The sequence below is a fragment of the Gossypium hirsutum genome, chromosome A11 (assembly GCF_007990345.1).
Source record: "Gossypium hirsutum isolate 1008001.06 chromosome A11, Gossypium_hirsutum_v2.1, whole genome shotgun sequence".
Classification (NCBI taxonomy): domain Eukaryota; kingdom Viridiplantae; phylum Streptophyta; class Magnoliopsida; order Malvales; family Malvaceae; genus Gossypium; species Gossypium hirsutum.
In genome coordinates this window covers 3,892,737-3,915,062 of record NC_053434.1, presented here as the reverse complement: position 1 = coordinate 3,915,062, position 22,326 = coordinate 3,892,737, and the positions used below count along the sequence as shown (strand labels likewise).

The window sequence follows — 22,326 nt, the reverse complement described above, 5'->3', positions numbered from 1 at the left end:
ATTCTTTGGATAACCCAAACATTGAAAACAATCGAAATCTAAAATGATTTAAATCCAAATTATACTTTTCCCATTTCTGGACTGCATTCAATTCATTCGGTCCTGAGATATTGTGAAGTTTCATGTGATCCAAGATCACTGCAATGCCATCGTCAGTAGAGTTCCCGGGCTGATTATTTGTCTTATGAAGGCCCACGATTTTCACCTCAGTCTCTTGTATCTGTATGTAGTTTCTTCCCTTTCTCCATAATAGTTCCTCAAGCCAATGCTCAGAAGAGCTCTTCTCAACGCCCAACGACTTGTTAAATCCTCCACCATTGCCAACCGGACCACGACCATTTTTCGGTACAGATCAACTTTTTATTTTTCTTTTCACCTTCATCTGTTTTTTTTTTGCTTGAAAACATTTCGCTTTCTTATCAGGCCACAATATGGTTGGGTTTCAAGATTCTCATCCACCAATATTAGTAACGCTCAGTCATTAGAAATGGACCTTTCTACCGAAGAAAGCAAAAGGCGTCTGTTTAACATGTTAATATTTTCAATTTCCTTTTGGGTACTTTTTCTGGTTCTAGTCATAAGAAATTTAACTACCGTTTTGATGGGTTCTTCCTTTCGATAGATTGTTATAAGAAATTTAACAGAGAGGATTTTTGGAGCTGGATTTGGCTCTGGGAAAATGGGTGGAGGAACATATCTACTCCATGGATGAAAATGGAATTAAAGCTCTAGTTCATGTCCTTGATTTGGTATTCTCTGTTCTTGAAAATGTTAATTGTTGGTTGGCCACTATAACTTACAAGCCAAATTTACATGCATTAAGCTCTTGCTTGTGGTGGATGATATTATGTATTCATGGTGGTTGAGCAATATAATATAATTAAAGAATTCTTGACTTCTAATGCTTTTTCTAAACAATTTAAGTATGAAAGATTCTTAATCTAGGTTACTGTTTACTGTTTTCAGTTGTCTTTCCCTGGTTGATTTAAATTTAGAGCCTATCGTTATGGAATTTTGATTTTTAAGTCTTTTAATGTCATGTAATGATACTAGGTTCCTTTGGTTAAACATGTACTGTTAAGGTTATCTGCATACAAATCCAGGTCCCATATCTGGAAATCTTCTCCTGTTATCAATAATAAGCCTTTACCTGGCCGAGTTAACTCAGTCAGCTGTTGATCATTGCTTTTTACCAATCATGGCCTGTTGCAATTCTATCTGGTCTTATCAGCAACCAGTTTTTGGCTTATAAATTAATTATTAAGCTCGACCCTTCACTCATCAATTTAATCCTTTGCTTGTTGATAACATGCACATGTTCACATAAAGCTTTGCATAAAGTCCAAATGTGTCAATTTGTCTTAGTGTTTTACATGTATCCTCTGTAGGAAAACCCAGACCTCTGGAGATGGCTACCAGGCCAAGAACGACCGCCTGAAGCAGTGAGTGGTAATCCGGTGAGACACGAGCTAAAGCATATACAAAAGTTGCATTCTTGTTTGTCATATGACCCTGTGTTACTTATATGGGGTTTTGGGTGTATACTGTATAGGTCTTCTCCGCAGGACAAGGGAAGGTGTTGAAAAACCTGAACCATTCAGCTCCCGAGACACGAGCAACTCCTGGTCAGCCATGTGTGAGAGGATGGGATGATTTTCAGAAAGGTCACGATGTCCCTATCACCGGCGGTGAAAAGTTTTTATGGCGAAATCTCAATTCCATTTTGGAATAAAAATATTTTTTACTTTGTATTAATATCTTGAACAATAAAATAGACTTTTGAGGTCAAATGGATACTAACATGAGCTTGAAATTTTTTGAAGTCAGACCATAATCCATCTTCACCTATTAACAACTCTATAACTATATCAATAAATCTAATCAAGATTATTTTACGTATCATTTTCAAAATTATAGAAAAAAATTAAAGTTGCTTGAAATCGAATCTAAACTTTCTACGTACAATATAATATTTTTGCCACCATGTTGGGATATCTAAAATATTAAATAAACTCAAATAAAAGGTCTAATAATGCAAAGCTGTGAAAAATAAAAGGGGTTGCGTGGCAAACGCTGACAATAGCAGTAGTACCCGATACCCGAAACTTCAATCCCCCAATCCGTTTCATTTCACTTGAGAAGAAATAAAAAAGCTTGGACTCCCTCCCCTTTCCTTTATCACAAAAATTTTTAGTTTTTGCTCTGCCTTTATTTCTGAAAAAGGAAGAGGAATAATAAGATGGTGGATGTTTGGATGAGGTGAGAAGATTAAGGAATTAATTACAAATAAATATATAAAAATTATATGGGAAGGGATTCAGAGTCGGACTCGAATGGATGGAGTCGAGCTCGAGGTTTGGTAGTGAAGACGCTGGTGTTAATTGGAGGCGCCCTTTTGCTCAAGAGGTTTACCAAATCCACCACTCGTTGGGACCACGCTAGAATCGTTGCTCGTTCTCTTAGCGGCGAAAAGGTACTTCAATTCTTTCTTCTTCTTTTTTTTAATTTTAATTTGATTGCATTTCATCTCAATTCCTGTTTTTTTATGGTAGTTCTCGCGGGAGCAAGCCTCTAGAAATCCAGATAGTTACTTCAACATCAGGTACTATTCTTCTTCTTCTTTTTTAAATTTACCGTATACAGGAAAAAAAAATAGAATATAATTTTAAGTTTTTAACCCTTTTACTTTTCTAAATTGTAGGGAAGTTAATTATAGTTTACTTGTTTGTTTGATTATTAGTTTAGCTTATGATTTATGTTATTTCCAGCAATGGGTATTTGCCAATTGCTAGTTTTTCTTTTTAAATACTGCTAAAATTAAGAAATTTTATCATTGTAGAGCACTTACTTGCCCAGCAACGGAGATGGTGGATGGTTCAAATGTTTTATATTTCGAACAGGTTTGCCAAGGCACTTCCAGTTGAATCTTTCTGCTTTTGAATTTTCAGAATATCCATGTAATAGTTTTCACTTTTTATGGGTTAGGCATTTTGGAGGACTCCCCAGAAACCTTTTCGGCAGGTAAATTTATGTTGCACAAAGGATAAAGGATACACTGAACACACAATCTATGCTAATGGAAGTTTTAATGAAAATTCGGGCTTTTATTCTTCACATGTTTCCTTTGATCTCTCTACGCTTTTCAGCGGAATGCCTTTACATCGTACTATTCTGACTGTAATTTTGGTTGCAGAGGTTTTTCATGGTGAAGCCTTGTCCAAAGGATTTGAAATGTGATGTTGAGGTTTGTATCTGCTCTGCTTTACAATAAGATTGTTGAGTAATCTCGATTATGATCGCTGTATTCACGATAACAATCTGCTTTATAATTATGTACATGTTTATTTGATCACCTATTACCTTCATACAATGCCTTTGGAGCTAGTTGGCCTTTTGATTTCTACTTTTATCTAATGGGCACAGGTAAGTTCTTACGCAATTAGAGATGCAGATGAATACAAGAATTTCTGCGATCGTCCAAGGGATCAACGCCCACTACCTGAAGAAGTTATTGATGTAAGTGTTTTCACATTATTCTCTTTTGTGCATGGCATGTATATGATTTCTCTGATTTTTCATTTGCAGTTTGAAGATTTCTCCGCTTCCGATGTGCATGTTGCTTGTGTTGGCTGTTCCTATCTTCTTATAGCTTATTATGCTTTGGTTTTAAAAAAAAATGTTAATCAACTTTCTTTTCTTTTGATAGCCATTAAGTGGTTAATGATCATTTGTAATTTGAGAATAAGAATTTTCCTGTTTAAATTTAAGTTGAATCCCTAGATTTGGCCATTTTGATAACTATAATTTCTTGTTCTGTTAATAACATCATGTGATATGAACAGGATATTGCTGAACATCTGACAACTATATATCTCAAACGCTGTGAGAGGGGGAAACGCTGTTTATACGAAGGTTCAACTCCACCAGGTGGATTCCCAAATTCATGGGTACGTTACTCACCATTAAATCCTGTTCTCATTTTGTCGACTTATTTTGTTGCCAACCTTGCAAGTTTGAGAACATGATTTATCTTGTATTGCTGCAGTGGATGATGATTTATGAAGTAGTCAGTACAGAGTTTTCTATTGCAACGAATGATGTTTCACGTTTTTCTTTTTTTTCTTTTTGTGCGTTCTTTCCAGAATGGAGCAGCATTCTGCACTTCAGAACTTACAATTTTGAAGAACAATGAGATACATACCTGGGATAGGGGTTATGATGACGATGGAAATCAGGTCGTTCTTCACGGTCTTCTACAACTTGTAGTATTACAATTCTCCTTATTTTGCTAAACAATTGGTTGGAACCCTTCATTGAATGTGCTTTATATGTAATATTTGTTTGTTAACAGGTTTGGGGAGTGAAGGAAGGTCCTTATGAATTCAAGCCTGCACCTGCCTCTAGTTTCAATGGTATGTTTTCACCACTAAATTTTGCCCCTTCACAGCCAATGGAGAAAAGGATAGAGGGATCGTTTGTCTTGCAAGAATGATTCATGGTTATATATAAATATATATGGTCATAGTCTGTAAAATTTTAACTCCTTTCCATAATCTTGAGTGAAGACCCTTGGCTTTTCTCTTGGCTATATATTTTTTTTGGGTGCAATTTTCTGGGTTTTTTTTGTCATTAATTTACAGATACAAGATAGATTATGCAGTACATGTGACACTGAAATCTCTGGTACAGGGTTAAACCCAGGGTATAAATGAGCTTAACCAAACTCAAGTTTTAAGTAGTCCAAGCTCAATTCAAAGTTTGAATCTAGAAGTTTAGTTCTAGATCAACTTTAAGTTTTGAAGTCTAAGCTTGATTCAAGATAACAATCCATAATCAACAACATATGATTTATAGGTTTCCTATCTCAAAACTAGTCAAAATTATGATTTTATAAACCAAAGATTATCAGTTTTTTTTTAATTATTAAAGGGATTAAACTGTAAGGATCTTCACTTTTTAGTAATACTGACATATTTTACAATCCATAATCAACGTTATAGACACATTGCATCCTACCCCAAAATATATGTTTTGAAAAACTCTTATTTAAAAATAATTGTCCCCCACAGATACGATGAATTATGGTAAAAAAATAGTGAAAAGATATTTGGTATATTATTGGTAGGGTTTTTAAACTTCATAGATAATGTTAGAGAGTTGACAAGCGTCTTATAAAAATATAGTAAAATATTTATTTTTAAATATTTTTTTAAAAAATAATACATGTTTTGATCAGAAAAATTGAAACATATATCAAAATTTTAAGGAATGAAAAAAATACTGTCAATATACTAAATATTCACTCATATATATTATATAAAACTTTTATTTATAAAAATCAAATGAACATAAAATATTTAAACCCGAGAAGCTAATAAACATAACATCCCTGCTCATAAAAATATAAGTTAATGGTTTAAATCTGTAAGTCTAAAATTAAAAACCCGAACTATTTTTGCTGTAGTCAATGAACCCAATTTTGCTCTAATCCAGAGCCCATTAAGTTCAACAAAACGGAGCCCAATTTATGTTCCAATTCTGGGTCCCCCAAATTTTCCATTTTTACACAATTTCATTCACTGTGTTCAAAAATCCTAAGAACCATCCTATTTTTTCCATTATAAAAAAAACCCAGTGAACATGGCACTTTAAAATAGGTCACATCAACTTAATCAATATAATTAGTAAAAAAAAATTTAAACTAAAAATACATATTTTAAAGTTGTTGATGGAGATTATCACTAGTGTTCCATGAGGCCTGGAGAAGGATGATGGTTCGGGGACCCAGAGTAGGGGATGATATCTACCTTCATTCGTATCTACAAGTTGTGAATGGCTAAACCTGTAAAAAAAATATGTATAATATAAGGACCATTTATAGAATTTCACCATTTTTCATTTTTCTTTGGTGGATAACATTTAGTGGAAGACTTTGTGTTAAAGCAGAATGGATTATAATCACTAAATGTCTGTTGACAAACTTTAGAAACGCGTTAGCGTCTATTGACTAGACCCAATAATTTTGATCCACAACAGGTTTTAACTCTATTTCCATGTTTCTAGAAGTAATTGACTTTCCACCCAGATCTCAATTTCACAATTTTATAATAAATAAATAATGGGTTTTCTCAAATTTCTTTTTTGATATTTATTTAAAAGGAATTTGGCCTTTTATGGAAATAAAATTAGAATTTGGTGGTATGACCCATTGGGTTTTTTGATGTAGAAATGCAGAGATATACAGTTTTGGATTTTGCAATATGTAGGAGAATGAAGGTAACGCAGCGTCTTGCAAATGTATACCAAAGTCAACTATTAATTTCGAATTACCCAAAAAGGAAGAGGGAATATGTGGCGACAGCCGCATAGTTTGACACCTATTCTATAATTCTCCATAATTCAGCTGTAAACAACTGTTTATATAGCACTTTTTCAATATATATATATATATAATACTTAAAACTAATCGTTATCTCTTTTAACTTTTAAATAAGATAATAAATATAATTTAGTGCACTCAAATTAAAGATGTTTATAGGACAGGCTGCTTAAAAAATAAGAGGGTTCAGATAAAAATATAAGACTGAAAAATAAGCTTAGAAAAAAAAAAGATCCGCTTAAAAAATGAGTTAGACATCAAGTAAGCTTTTTGGCCTGAGCCTAGTTCGGCTTAGCCTGAATTTTCAATAAAAAAATTATTGGTATTTTTGTTGTTGTTGTTTTCTCACTTTTTGCCATTGTTTTACTACCATTTCATTATTATGTTCCTATTATTTTGTTGTTAATGTTGGGATATTGTACAACACTTGTTTTATTGGTAATCTTGCTACTATTTTAGAGACATATACTTGTTAAGTTACACTTATTTTAATATTATTTAAATATATAGATTTTTTTAAAATTTATTTTTAATTTGTTAGAAAACATTTATTTTAATAATTTTAGTGTATTTAATGTATTATATTTTAAAAAAAAATTATACAAAAAATAAAATTTTAAAAAATTAAAAAGGGAGTCATGCCGGAGTTTTAGTGTTTTATATTAGTCGGGTTTGGTCAAAAATTTGGACCCATTTTTTAGTTGAGCCTAAATTTTTGTTAGGGCCTGACCTTGGACAACTCTAGCTCGAACCCACAACCCCTTCCTACATTGACAACAATATCGATACCAACCGAGCTAAGACTCAATCCCCATTTAGTATAATTTTTTAATTCATTTGAGCCTTGAATTAAATTTACTTTTTTACTAAAAAAATATAGAACAATTTTAAGAATATTTGGTTTAAACATCAATGTACTTTTTACAAAGAGATCAATCACGCGTGTTTTGTTTTTATAATTAATAGGAAAACGTTACAAGTTTTCAAATGAAATGAACTATTTTTAGTCATTTTCAAGGGGCTTTTTTGTCTTGACATTGTATACGAATTATTTTGTTTTTATTTGTATCATTGGTTAAAAAAAAAAGCAATTTGAGGTTATAAATATTGATTATATATATTAGGTTAATAATCATGCAATGTTTCAAAAAGTCTTCTTGAAGGACTTAATGATTAATTTTTAAAATAAAAAATACTAGTTGCTTTAAAGTTCTCAAAAAAAAAAAGAAAAAAAAAGATGTAACTATATTAATATTATATTGGATATAAATATTATTATTTTATTATTAGTTTTGTCTTTTAGTTAGTATAGCATTTATAATATGTTATTTTATTTAATATATAGTTAATTGTTTGTGTCAAGATATTCATATATTTATATTATGTTATTTTTTATTTCATTTCATGTTTATTTATTTTCTCCTATCTCATTTCAGCATATATTTTTGTATTAGCTTGTTAATTTAATTTAATTTAATTTTATAAATTCATTCACTTAAATTATTAAAATTCTTAAAAACATTCAAATGGTTTTTTAATAATAATTCAACTTAAAACAGGGTCAAATTTAAGGGCTAGTAGGACCGCGGCCCCTCTAAAATAAAAAAAATTTATTTTGACCTTTTAAAATTTTAAATTAGTAAATATAAAACTACACTTTTACCCATTAAAAATGATAAAATTTTAATTTATTCCTTCAAAAATTATATTTTTACTATCATAAAAATTATAATTTAATTTCGTCCCCTGAAATAATTTTTTAACTTTGCCCCTAGTACTTAACAAAAATTTATTTAAAATAATATTATATTTATAGCGCATCACAATCCGAGTGAAAAGTTATATAATAAATATGAGTCAATGGTAAAATTAATTATTTACCATGCACGATATTCTAGGTTCAAATCTCATTATGATTAAATTTTATTGATATATTATATAAAAAGATAAAAATAACATATAAAAATATAGTTTAATTTGTATATGAGAGGGTATTTTAATAATTTTATAATTGAGCTAGTACTCTATTAACTCGAGCCGCCAACTTAATAAAACATTTAACTTAAAATAAGTATAGACATTTAAAGTAATTGATGTCTAAATAAACTTATGAGTAAACTTTGCATATCTAACTAATTAGGGAAAAAATTGAAATATAAAACTACTTGATTATTATTTTTATATTAATTTTAAATATATTTTAAAACTCAAATCCACTTATTCACTCTTTTTATAGTATGATATTTGACTTTATCATGATTTTTCTTAAACAATGTATTTAAATATTTAGGTTTACATATTCGCTTATGAATCTATTTGAGAATTGTACCTAATTAAAACAATTACCCTAAATTAAATTTATATAATTAACACAAATTTAATGAATAATTATTATTTAACCTAATTAAATTAAAACTTTATTATTAAATAAATAAAAAGCAAGGCCCCAGCATTACCGGGGTGATCAATGCTTGTTTTTCTTTAAAAATTCTTAACATACAATTAAATTTTACATTAAAAACAAAAATACTTTAAGGTTTCCAATATTTAAATAGAAATTTTTTTATTTAAGTTTTTTATAATTTATAAAATATTAAATAAATAATGATAAATTTTTATTTTAATTCTAAAAATAATAAAAAATTGATTTAATTTTTTAAAAATTATAAATATATAAATTATTAAAATCATAAATTATATTTTTAGTATTATAAAAATATATAATTTAATTACGACAAAAAAATTTCCTTACTCTGTCACTATATTTAATTACCCTAAAAAAACTCATTACCAAAAATCTGAGTATAATTTATTTAATTCTAAGTTTGGCTGACTCATTGAAAATGATTCAGTCAAAATGTGAAAAATATTTTAATTAGCTAATGGCTAATAGTAATTATAATGGGTCAAAGTTTCTTGGCAGGATTCGGCTAGAAAGCGTGTCGGCCCATATAAAAGCCCGCCGTATTAATAGCAGTCATGGCCACATTGGGTGGACCACCCTATTTAATTTGGTTTTCATAATTATATTTTTGACCATTTCTATTATTTCTCTTTGTATCATTATACTATAATTTGTACGTGATTGCTTCCTTATCCGTTTATATATATTAGGCAATCATAATATCTAAAATATATTTCACCATATAATGTTTTATGTTTTACAATTTTTTAAAAAATATTTTTCATGTTTTTTTCTAAGAAGAATTATAAATTAAGCACTTTAACTCTTTTACTTCGTAAGCTCAGTTTAACATTATTTCTTAAAAGTGTTTTTAAGAAAAAAAATAGGGAGAAATTAAAATTTTCAACTTTTGAAAAAAGTATTTTTAGGCTAATATTTGGTTTGAGAAAAGTACATTTTTTTCTCTTAAAATGCAGCTTGTTTAGTAATATTTTTATCCCAAAAGTGTTTTTTCTCAAAAATATTTTTTAAAAACAATACTAAATTGACCCTTAATCAAATTCTCAAACTGTATCAACTTGACATACAAGCAAGGCGAATCTAGGGGGCTGGCAGTAGCCTTGGTCTCTCCTAAAATGAAAAATTGTTATTTAGGCTTTTTAAATTTTTTTAAAATTTTAAATTAGTAAAAGTAAAATTAAACTTTGGCACTCCTAAAATTATAAAAATTTGATTTAATACTTTAAAAATTATAAAGATATAGAATATTAAAAATTAAAATTTTATTCGTACCCTAAAAAATTTTTTTGACTGCGACCTTAGGTACAAGTATCATATAATTAATTTTTTATCTCTTATATGGATATAAAGAAATACAAAAAAGTAAGATTTAAGGGTTACTTGATCTACTTTCAAATTTGTAAATACTGTTATTCGAATTTAACACTCATCGGTATCACATCTTAATTAAAAAATATTGTATTGCATGAACTAACAAACCTAAAATATGGATTCTAACCCACAGGAATTTAACCCCACAGATTTCTTGCATGCTAAGAAACTAAAGCTAATGCACTCTTTCGAACATAGTATCTTGAGGATATTATTCTTAATTTCCAACTATTTCCACTTTATTATTCTTTTCCAAGTTCTAAGAATATATATTATTTCCTTCAAAGAGAGCTAGTAATAAGGTGCAGGAACACTTCTATAATTGGAAACACCTGAAAATTTCATCAAAACCAACTGAAATTGATAGCTGAAAACTTGAAAAAAGAGACCAAGAGTTGATTATTAAGGGGTTTTAAACAAAAAAAGCGTTAACGAAAATAAATGAAAGCAAAAGAGAAATCCAAAAAAGATAATTGTGGACAGTTTAATTTGTTTCCCAAATTATAAAGTAAACCTGAAACCGACTAAACTATTCTCTTGAATAGTAATAATCGTAACATTGTCTCTTATTCTTCGGAGGATCCGAACTCGGTGATGAACCACCAATATTCTTCAGCAAAAACCCACCCAAGTCCTCTTGTTGTAGCTTAGATGTTAATGTTGTGGAAGATGAAGATGAAGATAGAGTTGTGGGATACTGTGAAGTAAAAGCTGGACGGCTGACAGCTTCTCCACCATTGCTTCCGCCGCTAAGAAGCTGATCATCAGATATATTGGGAAACGTTGGTTGAGAATGTCGTGGTGGAAGAGGCGGCGGCACCCGTTCCACTACATGGCTAATTGTGAGATAACCTGATCCCGAACTTCGTTGAACTCTTTCAGGGAAGTTAAGCTTTGCTTTGCTTCCTTTAAACCTAAGAGCAGCTTCATCATAAGCTATGGCAGCGGCTTCAGCTGTGGCAAAGGTTCCAAGCCAAACGCGAGCAGCCTTATTTGGGTCTCTTATCTCAGCCGCCCATTTGCCCCATGGCCTTTGCCTAACTCCTCTATAATGTATTCTCCTCACGTTCCCTTAAACAAAATCTTATTATTATTTTAATTAAGGATTAAACTAACAAATTAATCAGACGATAATTATTTTACATGTGCTTTTTCCTTTTCTTTTTTTGTTTGTTTGCGTTTTGTAAAATGTTAAAAAGAATCAAAGAATAACTGCACATTCACACATTTTACATATAAACAAAAAAAGAAAAAGAAAAAAGAAAGACGATATATGCTAAGTTATGACATGAATAACGACTGTAATATGAAATCTTCCACCAACCATAGCCGCAAAGGAAGAAAGGAAGAGCACAAAAAAAAGACATTTGAAACAGTTGAAGGAATTTATAACTTGATACATAAATTTTGATCTTTATTAAATTTGATTTTTATTGAAATATATACACAAAAAAAAATTGATTGCGATTTAACTATACATATTTAAAAAATTAAATACATCATTTTCTTTTTATATTAAACAAGCATAATCATTAGTTTATACAATATGTAAAGTTAAAATGATATTATATCTATGACTATTCTAATAAATTGTTAAATTCGAATCAATTTTTTATATATAAAATTACCCAAATTTGTAGTTCATGCATTACACATTTTTTCAAAGTTTATGTATCCCGGTATAGAAACATAAAGACAACAAACTTTAACTGCAGAAATTTAGCTTTAATTGTTATGGGAGCAAATTAACTTTCATATTTTCTTAAAAACACAAACAAAAAAAGCAAGAAATATATAAATATAGGCTTAGATAACCTGCAATCATTTGAAATCTTTCTCAATCATTAGTGTTTGTTTTCTTTCATTTTGCAGAAAAATATAAGCAATTAGGGTTTATGATGGTTACTTAATAGTAAATCAAATTAACGAAATAATAAGAAAGAGATCCAAATGGTAAAAAGCAAAATAACCCAAAAATAAATTTATATAAAGATATGTACCTTGAGGTTGATGTTGAGATTGGTATTGGTATTGATTATGGTGATGAAGTTGAACAAGTAGTGGATTATTATTATCATTATCGTTTCCAATAACTTGAGTTAGGGCTTGAATCATGGCGTTGGTGTCTTGTTGAGACCTAGCCGTGTAGAACTGAGGGGGTGCTTCCTCTTTCTCTTCCGATTCATGATCGGACGGCGGCAATGGCCTCTTCCCTTGTCTTAGATCCACCTTATGAATCTTTCACGATTCTCCCTCTGCTTTACCTGTTAATTTCTCTCTCTCTCTCTCTCTATATATATATATCATGCAAAATCGAAACAGCAGAAAAGCAATGATTATATATATGTAGTTTTTCTCGGCATAACTCAAAGCAATAAACATGGAAATGATTTGAAAAAATTGATTAAATCGATAAGAAAATAAAGGGGAAAGAAGGAACAAATATTTACAGACAAAAGATTAACACTAGGAGATGCCAAGAGCGGAGAAAGGTTCTGCTTAAGACTGAGTGTGAACAAAGGGATGAAGATAGCTGAAAATGCTGAAAAGCCTATCTACACACATATAATATATATATTTTCTCTCTCAAGAAAAATATAATCAAAATACATTTAGAAGGAATATGAAGAAATGGATGTTTAGATTTAAATATATCTTTGTCAAAGTTTTTTTTTTTTTTTGAAAAAATATATTTTTAATTAATTTATGTCTACCATATGTCATATTAAGAGATTATTATGTGTCACTATCAGATTGGTCATTAGTGTCACGGAAGCACAAACTAAAAATATTAGTATAGAGGTTAAGGTAGTCATTACCGTATCAATGGACGCACTGTTTTTCTATTGAAACTGGTATGTATCGATACTAGTCTGTTTCAATGTACCGTTTTAGATTTACCGATGTTTTTGAAAAATATTTAAATATATCATATGAAGTAAATTAAATAATTTCAAATATAAAAATTTTAATTGATTATATAAAATAAATTTCACAAATAAAATTTTATCATTTAAAAAATTTTAAAAAAAACAAGGAAAAACAACATCCCCTCGTTAAACTTAAAAAATTATCCACAACATTATTTAAAAAATTTACAATAAAATCCTCTCATATTAAATATATAAAATAAAAGTTTAATTAAAACATACACATAAAGTTATGTTGGTGAAGCTTTTAGGATTTTTGTGTTTTTTTCCCTTTAATTTATTTATTTATTAATTTTCATACTTAAATTTTAAATATGTTCCTTTACATTGGTTAATACAAAATTTTTGAAGTTGGTAAAAAAATAATAAATTTATCTATTTTTAATATTATTTATGCATTAACCTGTGCAATCAGAATTGGCCGAAACGAGCCGATGCAATCGGTACAGATTGAGATTTACGTTGATGCAAAAAATAAAATCGATAGTTCCGATTTATTATCGAATGGTGCCCACCGACTAGTGCAACTGAAACCTGTACGGAACCAACTATATTGGCGGAGGTACTAATTTTGATAATGAAATACAAATTCGAGCACCAAATAAATAAAAGTAATTCAGACACCAACTAAATATTTTTGAACAAATTTAGTGACAAATTACATATTAACCTCGCTTATAATAGCATTTGTTGTTTTAATTTTTAAGTTAAAAAAGTATATTATATTAGATATTTTATTGAAATAAAATCTTTAAAAGATTTTGATAAAAGAAACTGTTATATATAGTAGGAACCACATCTTATTAGTTTTTTCTTTCTTCCACATCTAATTATATATAAAACATATTTTGAAAGCTATATTTTGGAAAATTATAAAATATATATTTAAAAAAAATAAAAGAATTTAATATCTTGAATTTTAAAAATTATTTCAAGGAATTAACTTTAATTCTTTTCTATCAGTTTCACAACTCAACAGTCAAAATGTTTCTTAAATTGTAGATAGATATATAGTATAGAAAGTCAAGTGAAAATTAATATAGAATATAGAAATTCATTGCTTTACTTAAGCCTACATTTTATTTCTGTACTTCTGAGGTGATGAATTTGTACTAAAATCTAAAACTCCAATATTTGATTAAAAAAATTTAAAAATATTTTAATCGAGTTTTTCAGATTTTTTTGAATAAATAATTCGATTTTTCGAGTTTCGAGTCGAGTTGAATTTTACAATTCAAATGACAAGTTCATTTAAATACTCATTGGGTCCCTGGTAGTTTCAAAATGTGCAAACTGGTCCATCTAAAAATCACAATAAATTCAAAATAGTCTTAAAAAATTCAATATATTTATTTTTTTAAATATAAATCTATATTCAAAAAATTAAAGATTATACAAAAAATATTAAAAATCTTCTAAAATTTATAAAATATTCAAATGTGTTTTTTTTTAATTCAAAATAAAAATTTTGAGGCCTTAACAATTATCAAATTAAATTTATCATATTAATTATTATCTTTTTTTTTCTTATTTTGTTTTAAAAGAGATTTTAAATATATATGATATTTATGTTCTTCAACTTTTTATTCATATTATCCACAAAATTTTAACATAACTAATTAACTTTTTTTTTAAGTACTTAAACAAATTTATTTGACTTGACTTGACTTAACTTGAATAACTAAAAATTTTTAAGAAAATTTGAAACTAATTTTTTTGTGCTTAAATTTAGGAGATAATTCTTTTTAGGGTCGGAGTTGTTTTATAACGGAGTTAGTGTTAGGGTTTCAAATTTTTAAATTTTTTTGGGTTGGAATCGAAGGAAATCTCTAACACGACAGAGGTCATTAATGTCCAATCAATTCAAATTAATCAAAATAATTTCAGTTGATTTTAATAAATATTAAGTTATCATTTTCGTCTGATATCTATGCTAATATGATCGGTGATTATACAAAAAGAGAAATTTTGAAACAATTAAAAGTCATCACTTGTCATTATTATTTATATTTACTTAAATTACATTAATTAATAGATAAATTGAGAAATTAAATTTATTTATATAAAATCTTTATATGAAAAATTTAAAATTTTATAATAATTATTTTATCTTTAATTAATTTAAATTAATATTATATAAATAACAAATATAAAAATTTATTTCTTGTATATCACTTCCTAACTTTATTAAGGATTTTTTTTAGTCAACGCACCATTTTTTTTACTTTAAAAATATTTTTTTTGTTTTTGTAAAGACAAAGAAAAAAATAATTTCTCCTGTTTACTCCGTCGACGAAGAATCAAATTATCACTATATTTATTCATTTTTCTACTTTTTCTTCCAAGTGCTTTTTTTCTACTAATTGGAGCTCTCCCTCTACCACACCATGGGGATGGTCTACAGAGTTCATAACTACTCCTCTTACTACAAGATGCTTACCTAGCTAACATTTAGATCCGGCTCTATCCAAATTTTTCTGGTTCACCCCAACATTTCCCACCTGTCTAACTGTTGCTGAACAGTTTTTAGACATCAAACGGTCCACGTTCAAATCTACCTATTTTGCTAAATAATTTCTCATATGATATATATATATGTGTGAAAAAAACACCTATTCCCCTCTATTTATTTATTTATTTATTTATTTTTCACTTGTTTTTTTTTCCTTTTTTTTTCCATTTTATTTTTCTTCTTTCATGTTTTTTCTTTCCTTCTTCCCTACAACCATAGTCAACTCATGTCCCTCCATCACCAACAAACCTACAAAACTTGAAAAGCATCACAATTAGAGAACCAAGTGTTGTAGGCCAATTTTGGCCCAAATACAACCCAATTACCCAAACTCCTTAAAACTCAATACAAAACAGCCCAATATCTAACCCAAACCCGAATGGCCCACTACAACCCATTCCAACCTAATACCCACTCCAATTTCATCAGCCCAATACCTAAACATTAACCCATCAGACCCACTATCAAAACTCAAACTAACCTAAACAATTAAAACCCAACACCAGCCCAAAACAGTGAAGCCCGGTAGGCCCAAGATTCTAAAATATTTTCTGGCGCCGTTGCCCCATGTGCGCGACCACTTAGCCCCCACGCGAGCTGTCAGACCACTTCCTCCTCTACCCGAGACCCGGCACTGCCCATACCATCTGACACTCCCACCACCAGCACCGGCCATGCCCTGCAAAAACAACAGACATACAAAGCAGAAGCAAGAATAGCAAAAAAATAATAACAAAGTATGTAACAAAATAGGCTATAAAAGCCGAATAGAAAACTGAAATGGGTCTTCCTTTTTCTTCCTTGATTCTTCGTAAACATCGAAAGAAATTTATAGACTTCAATAAACAGACAATAGTGGTTGTTCAAACAAACGAGGAGTAAACGAAAAGGTTGCATTTTTTTCTCTTTATTTCTTTCGATTTTTGCATACATATATATATATATACACATTTCTTTATTTTTTTATTTAGTATAAACATAAAATATAGTACAAAAAAAGAATACAAAAAAATAAAAAAAAGTAGAATCGGCGAAGGTCCGGTGACGGACCGGTGACCGGCCCCCTAGCCGGAGCTCCCTCTCCCTCTCCCCTTCTCTCTTCTTCCTCTCCTTTTTTTTTTCTTTCCCCCTCACCAAATGATTTTTTTTTTGTTATTTTAGGCCTTATATAGCCCTCCAAAACGACGTCGTTTTGGGGGCTACACTTAAGCCCCAAAACGACGTCGTTTTGGCCATGCCCGACCCATCCGACCCGACCCGAGGATCCGCGTGTTTTCATTTGAATGGGATATTTATGCGCGCAGTCCTTCCGCTTTTCTGATGCTTCGCAATTAAGTTTTTTATGGTTTTCAATTCGGCCCCATGATTTTTTGAAGTTATCAAATTAGTCCTGTCAATGCGTTGCGTTTAGAGGGAGTGGAAATATTGCTGTTTCGGTCCCCCCAACGTTCACACGCGTACAATTAAGTCCCTTTTCTTTGTTTTCATTTCAAATTGGCCCCACAACTTTGTTTTTAATTTAATTTTAGTCCTTTTTTTCGTTTATTTTTATATCTTTATTAAATATCCTTGTTATTTTTATATTATTAGCATTATTAGTATTACTATTATTATTATGTATTAGTATATATTTTTATTATGTACGTGTATACATATATATATTTTCATATTTAATATTTTTATTTCACTTTATTTTAATATTTTATTAATATTATTTTGTTTCTTTTATATTCCAATGTTATCATTATTATTATTATTATTATTATTATTATTAGTTTATGCTTTGTTATATATTTATATATTTATAATACGTATATATACTTGATATATTTGTATATACCTAGGTAATATTATTACTAGTTTTTTTTAAATACGTATATATTACCTAAATATTTTAGTATTATGTATATTCTTCATGTATTATATATATGTGTTCTTAATACTATACTTTATTTGTATCATGATTTTTTATGTTCTCTTATTATATTTTAATATTATATTATATATTTATATATACATATATCTTTTATATATATTATCATGTATATATTTTAATATTATCAGTTATATATCTTTATACTATAGGATTTCTAATATTATTATTTATATATATATATGTGTGTGTATAAGTATGTGTATAGTGTACAAAATAGTTTTCTTATTATTATTATCACTTCTAAGGTACGCATGTATTGTATATGTTCTATATATGTTATATATATTTTTAATATTACTAGTTATATATAGTTCTTATACATTTCCAAGTACATATTTCTATACCATTTTATGTATATATATTTTAAATACTATATTGTATATTTTTTTTTTCTTAGTACCACATTACGTATATATCACGTATATATTTATTTTTACCCGTATTGTATTTGTTATTAATTTTAATACATTTATTTTATCATACGTATATATATATACCTTCCTTATTTGTATCATTTGTGTATGTCGTATTATTGATTCTGTATTTATTATTTTCCCTATTGCTACTTATTATATTATTATTTGGTGTACATACATCTTTTACTATTATTAGTATAAATGTATTTTCCTTGTCCATAGTATTCCTAATATTATTGTATATGTTCAATTATACTATGTGTACTTGTATCTAGTACGTATATATTTAGTAATATTGCACATATATGTCTATTAGACATTATATTTCCATACATCATGTATATATGTCATATATTATATTTTTGCATATTTATATGTTACCTTATATTATTATTACTAAATGTACTTTATATTTGTTCATGTTTGGTTTAATTTCTCTTTTAAATATTATTATTACTGTTTTGCTACTGCTCTAGTATTATGTTAACATTTTTCATTGATAATGACATTGTTTGCATCTTTGATTTATTTTAAATTCTTATTTCATGAATATCTTTTATGTTTTAATTACTAATCGAGGCAATATATCGATTTAACATTAAGTCGTAAATTTCATCGCTATGTTGGATGGAATTTGTCGGCTCGTGTTAAAATGGTATATCCTTCTCAAAAATCAAAAATTGAAAGTTCTCGTCTTTTAAATCGGATCACGATTGGAATTTAAATTGAACTAGCCTTCTTGAAAATTAAGACAACACACGTTTAAAAGATACCAATTTTGGGCGTCGCGAGGGTGCTAATACCTTCCTCGCGCGTAACTGACTCCCGAGCCCTACTTTGTCTCTGATTTTAACGTAGACCTAAACTCGACCTTCTTTTGTTTTAAAAATAAATTTATTAGGTGTCCGATCACACCTATAAAAAGGGTCGGTGGCGACTCCCCTCTTTATTTCCGTTTTTCAGTTTATGTTTCAAAAAAATCAAACTTCAATTTTCAAGTTTTTAATAAATTGCCACAATTAGCGACCAAGCTAAAATTTTTACGTCGCTACACCAAGAAAGGTGGGTAAAGAAAGAAGAAAAATAGGAAAGAAAGGCCCATCAAGTTTTGGCTAATGAGTGATTGGAGAGGTTCGAAATATTCATTGGAGAGTCCTAACGGCAATGATCCAATGATGAATTTGACATATCAGAGTTGTAATATCGAAAGGTTTAGGCTTCAATTTCGTGGAGCTTTTTGGTAATCTAACCATTAAAAATAATAAGGGGAAGCAGAGGGAGAAAAACATTCTTGTGCTCTTTTCAAGCTGACTAGAGAAAGTTGATCGGCAATGGAGGGACATGCGACGACTAGGGGTATGGGGAAGAAGTTGAAGAGAGAAGAAAACAAAAACAACAAAAACATAAATAAATAAAGGAAGAAAGAAAAAAAATAAAAGGGAAAAAGATATTGTTACGTCTTTGTAAAAAAAAAAAATTATAAAATATTTAAAATGTTCCTTAAATTCACAGTATCTCTTTTATAAATATTGTTCGTAATTTCAATTTCTTATAAACATTGTTCCCTAATATTTAAATAAAAAATTGTTTCTAATTTTTATTTTCATTCAATACGATTTAAATATTGTTCCAACTTATTGTATTTTTATACAATTTTTATGATTTTTTTATATTTTTCACATTATATATTTATATTTTCTACATATTTTAGATTTAATTAATTTATATATTTATTTTTTATTTATAAGAGACGGTTTGTCATAATTTTAAAATATCACATCATCATATCTTATTATTATTAGAAGAAAGAGGTTAATTGTATCATAAAATAGAAGTTTAAGTACTATTTTGAAAAAAAAAAGATAAAAACATAAACATGCCTTGATTGAGAAATTTTCTTATTTATTTATGGAAATCAACTTTCTTTTTTTTCTAAACCCTAAGTTAAGTGATTTATTTTAAATTAGAATTTCAATTCTAATATTTTACATAATAACATATAAAATTAAAATTAAATTAATCTAAAAATATAAAAAAAACAATATTGTCTATAAATCATAATATATAAAAATATTTTTATTTAAAACAATAATGAAATGATTGTTAATGTCTTGAAAACAAAATTAAAAAGATAGTTGTGGATGATAAAATTGCTAATTTTTTTGAAACAAATTTAAAAAAAGTTCCTAATAATCCAAAAAAATATCTATTTATTCCATGTTTTTATTTTATTGTAGTATTTTTTATTATCAATAAATATATTTTTAAAAATTAATAAATGGAAATGGATTTATTTTCTATGTATTTGGATCAAGTTTAAATTATGGTATCCACATTATTAATAGGTTTTATCTGAATACCACTCCTAACCCAAACAAGATTAGGCTCAAACTATAAAGCGGATGATGATACATGTGACTATACCACAAAAAAAAAAATTAAAAGTTATTCCATTTTTTTCCAAATATTATAATAAGATAGTATTAAATTTTATTGAATACAAATTTTAAAAAATAGAGTTAATAATAAAATATTTGAAGGACAGAACTACTTTTTATTAAATATTAAAAATTTTTTCCTCTCATTTTTCTTTTATTTGACTATTAAAACACGAAATAAATAAATAAAAGTGAGGGATTGTAAACACCCTTTTAATTTTTTTCTCGATAAAATATATAATTGTATAACAAAAACGTGATACACCCTTAATTTGGATTATCTTTATAAAACGTTGATCTATTTCAAGGCGGAAAGTTTAATAAAACTAACATTATCGGACATGCATGCGCAGCTGGGGAAGACGATGGGTTTTCAGCTGCTTCCGTTCTCTATTTTTCTTTTTTTCTGGGTCTTGTTTGCTTTTGCTAACTGTTGGTTTCCTTTATTTCGTGGGATGTGGTAGTGCATTAACGGGCGGAGCACCCTAAGTGTGTTTGTTTTGACTTCTCCGATAAATGCTTGTAACATATTCAAAAAAAAAGTTATAAAAATATATTTTATAGAATACTAAAAACTAATATGGTTTATCCCGCTTTGCATTGAGTTAGTTATTTGTTTCTATCAAATTATAAACTAAAATTTGAAAAATTAATGTAACACCCTTGACCCGACTTAGGAGTTTCGGGTAAGTTAAAAAGTGTTATATTTGATCACCAAAATGATCGTGTAAAGTCATTCTTTTGTTTGAGCTGGATTGTTTGAAAATTACTATTTTATTTTTAGAAAAAACATTCATTAATCAAACTAACTTTACTTAGCAATTCAATTACAGCATTATTAATGAGAAATTTTGAGAAAAATAGTTAAGTTTTAAAAAACTTATTAAAACTCTTAAGTATTTTGCAAAAACAATGAAAAACAATAATAAGAATAATAAATTTCTAAACCAATTAGCATTTAATTATCAAAGTATTAACTATCATGCTTAAAATTAAAAAGCTAAACAATCCCAACCTAAGATATAGAAGTAAGAAATAATTAATAATTACAACCTAAAAACAATTTAAGAAAACTTTAATGGAAACTTTAAAATAAAAAATAAAAAAAATGAGCTACTAGTCCGAGTGTTCATTCGATGCCATTTCACTTCCTAGTTTTTTGTGCTACCTGAGAGGTAAGAAAAAGGGGGAGTAAGCTTATAACAGCTTAGTGTGAGTCTAATTTTTAAATCACTACATATAATCGTGCAACAATAAAAACATTCAATTTATAGCATCTGAGCAAATTAAGTATAATGAAAGGAACATTCAGTAACCAGCACTGTATGTACAGATTATGTTCATGATACAATGCAATTATGAATTTTAAATTCTCACCCATCCATCCTATTCGCCCTCGAGCATCGCTCGACACACTAAAACACATGTCAATAATTGACCATCCCGGGTTTCCCGGTGACAATGGCCGCTCACTTGTCATCTGTGACAATGACTTTTACTACAATAACTTACCATTCCAGTTTCCCGATTTCGATGACATTGCCACCTAATTCGTGCAGTATTGTCTTTCGTTGTGGACTTAAATTGTCAATTTCTCCTACAGAACTCCTCCATCCTTCATACCTGATTTCATGTAATTGTACACAAAAATTCAGCATGTCATGCTATTTACCAATCAATAATCAATTTCTATGCTTATCAAGCACATTTACCTTTCAATACAGTGTATGAATTTTCATACTAACAATCATTAGCATGTATTTATGCAATTAATTCATATCAATTTCACATATGCAATTCTTTATGCAATAATTTCACATATACAATTTTTTTCATGTGAATTAACATTGGGATATTAACATGTTTAGTTCGGTTAACACATACATAATAGGTTCATATGTAGGGTTCGCACATATAGG

The 22,326-nt window shown here is 28.4% G+C and overlaps 3 protein-coding genes across 4 annotated transcripts; 2 read left to right on the top strand and 1 right to left on the bottom strand.

Moving 5' to 3' along the window:
* Positions 1 to 21: 21 nt before the first annotated feature.
* LOC121209646 (succinate dehydrogenase assembly factor 2, mitochondrial) lies at positions 22 to 1,813 on the top strand. The gene is made up of 4 exons (XM_041080637.1): positions 22 to 345; positions 424 to 749; positions 1,389 to 1,457; positions 1,553 to 1,813. Exons 2-4 carry the CDS (start codon positions 705 to 707, stop codon positions 1,730 to 1,732), a joined length of 294 nt encoding a protein of 97 aa, XP_040936571.1. The 5' UTR covers positions 22 to 345; positions 424 to 704; the 3' UTR covers positions 1,733 to 1,813.
* A 218-nt stretch (positions 1,814 to 2,031) lies between these two features.
* Positions 2,032 to 4,588, top strand: LOC121209645 (chromophore lyase CRL, chloroplastic). Its single transcript, XM_041080636.1, has 9 exons — positions 2,032 to 2,473; positions 2,553 to 2,602; positions 2,840 to 2,900; positions 2,986 to 3,021; positions 3,194 to 3,244; positions 3,424 to 3,516; positions 3,843 to 3,947; positions 4,143 to 4,235; positions 4,352 to 4,588. The coding sequence occupies exons 1-9, from the start codon at positions 2,306 to 2,308 to the stop codon at positions 4,490 to 4,492; spliced, it is 798 nt and encodes a 265-aa protein (XP_040936570.1). The 5' UTR covers positions 2,032 to 2,305; the 3' UTR covers positions 4,493 to 4,588.
* Positions 4,589 to 10,550: 5,962 nt separating this feature from the next.
* LOC107912062 (ethylene-responsive transcription factor ERF114) lies at positions 10,551 to 12,794 on the bottom strand. Of its 2 annotated transcripts, none has more exons than XM_041080634.1 (3): positions 12,626 to 12,794; positions 12,176 to 12,465; positions 10,551 to 11,246 (listed from the first exon to the last, which is right to left on the bottom strand). In XM_041080634.1, exons 2-3 carry the CDS (start codon positions 12,288 to 12,290, stop codon positions 10,705 to 10,707), a joined length of 657 nt encoding a protein of 218 aa, XP_040936568.1. In that variant the 5' UTR covers positions 12,291 to 12,465; positions 12,626 to 12,794; the 3' UTR covers positions 10,551 to 10,704. The 2 variants fall into 2 exon arrangements, with proteins under 2 accessions (XP_040936568.1, XP_040936569.1); XM_041080635.1 differs by having other exon boundaries at positions 12,630 to 12,757.
* Between the last annotated feature and the right edge of the window lie 9,532 nt (positions 12,795 to 22,326).

Excerpts from the sequence above, each read along its gene's own strand:
- LOC121209646 (XM_041080637.1), top strand. The coding sequence starts at position 705 with ATGGATGAAAATGGAATTAAAGCTCTAGTTCATGTCCTTGATTTG. Across the intron at positions 750-1,388 it reads TAGTTCATGTCCTTGATTTG|GAAAACCCAGACCTCTGGAG; the intron begins GTATTCTCTGTT and ends TATCCTCTGTAG. Across the intron at positions 1,458-1,552 it reads AAGCAGTGAGTGGTAATCCG|GTCTTCTCCGCAGGACAAGG; the intron begins GTGAGACACGAG and ends TATACTGTATAG.
- LOC121209645 (XM_041080636.1), top strand. The coding sequence starts at position 2,306 with ATGGGAAGGGATTCAGAGTCGGACTCGAATGGATGGAGTCGAGCTCGA. Across the intron at positions 2,901-2,985 it reads ATGTTTTATATTTCGAACAG|GCATTTTGGAGGACTCCCCA; the intron begins GTTTGCCAAGGC and ends TTTATGGGTTAG. Across the intron at positions 3,245-3,423 it reads ATTTGAAATGTGATGTTGAG|GTAAGTTCTTACGCAATTAG; the intron begins GTTTGTATCTGC and ends TAATGGGCACAG.
- LOC107912062 (XM_041080634.1), bottom strand. The coding sequence starts at position 12,290 with ATGATTCAAGCCCTAACTCAAGTTATTGGAAACGATAATGATAATAAT. Across the intron at positions 11,247-12,175 it reads ATCTCAACATCAACCTCAAG|GGAACGTGAGGAGAATACAT; the intron begins GTACATATCTTT and ends ATTTTGTTTAAG.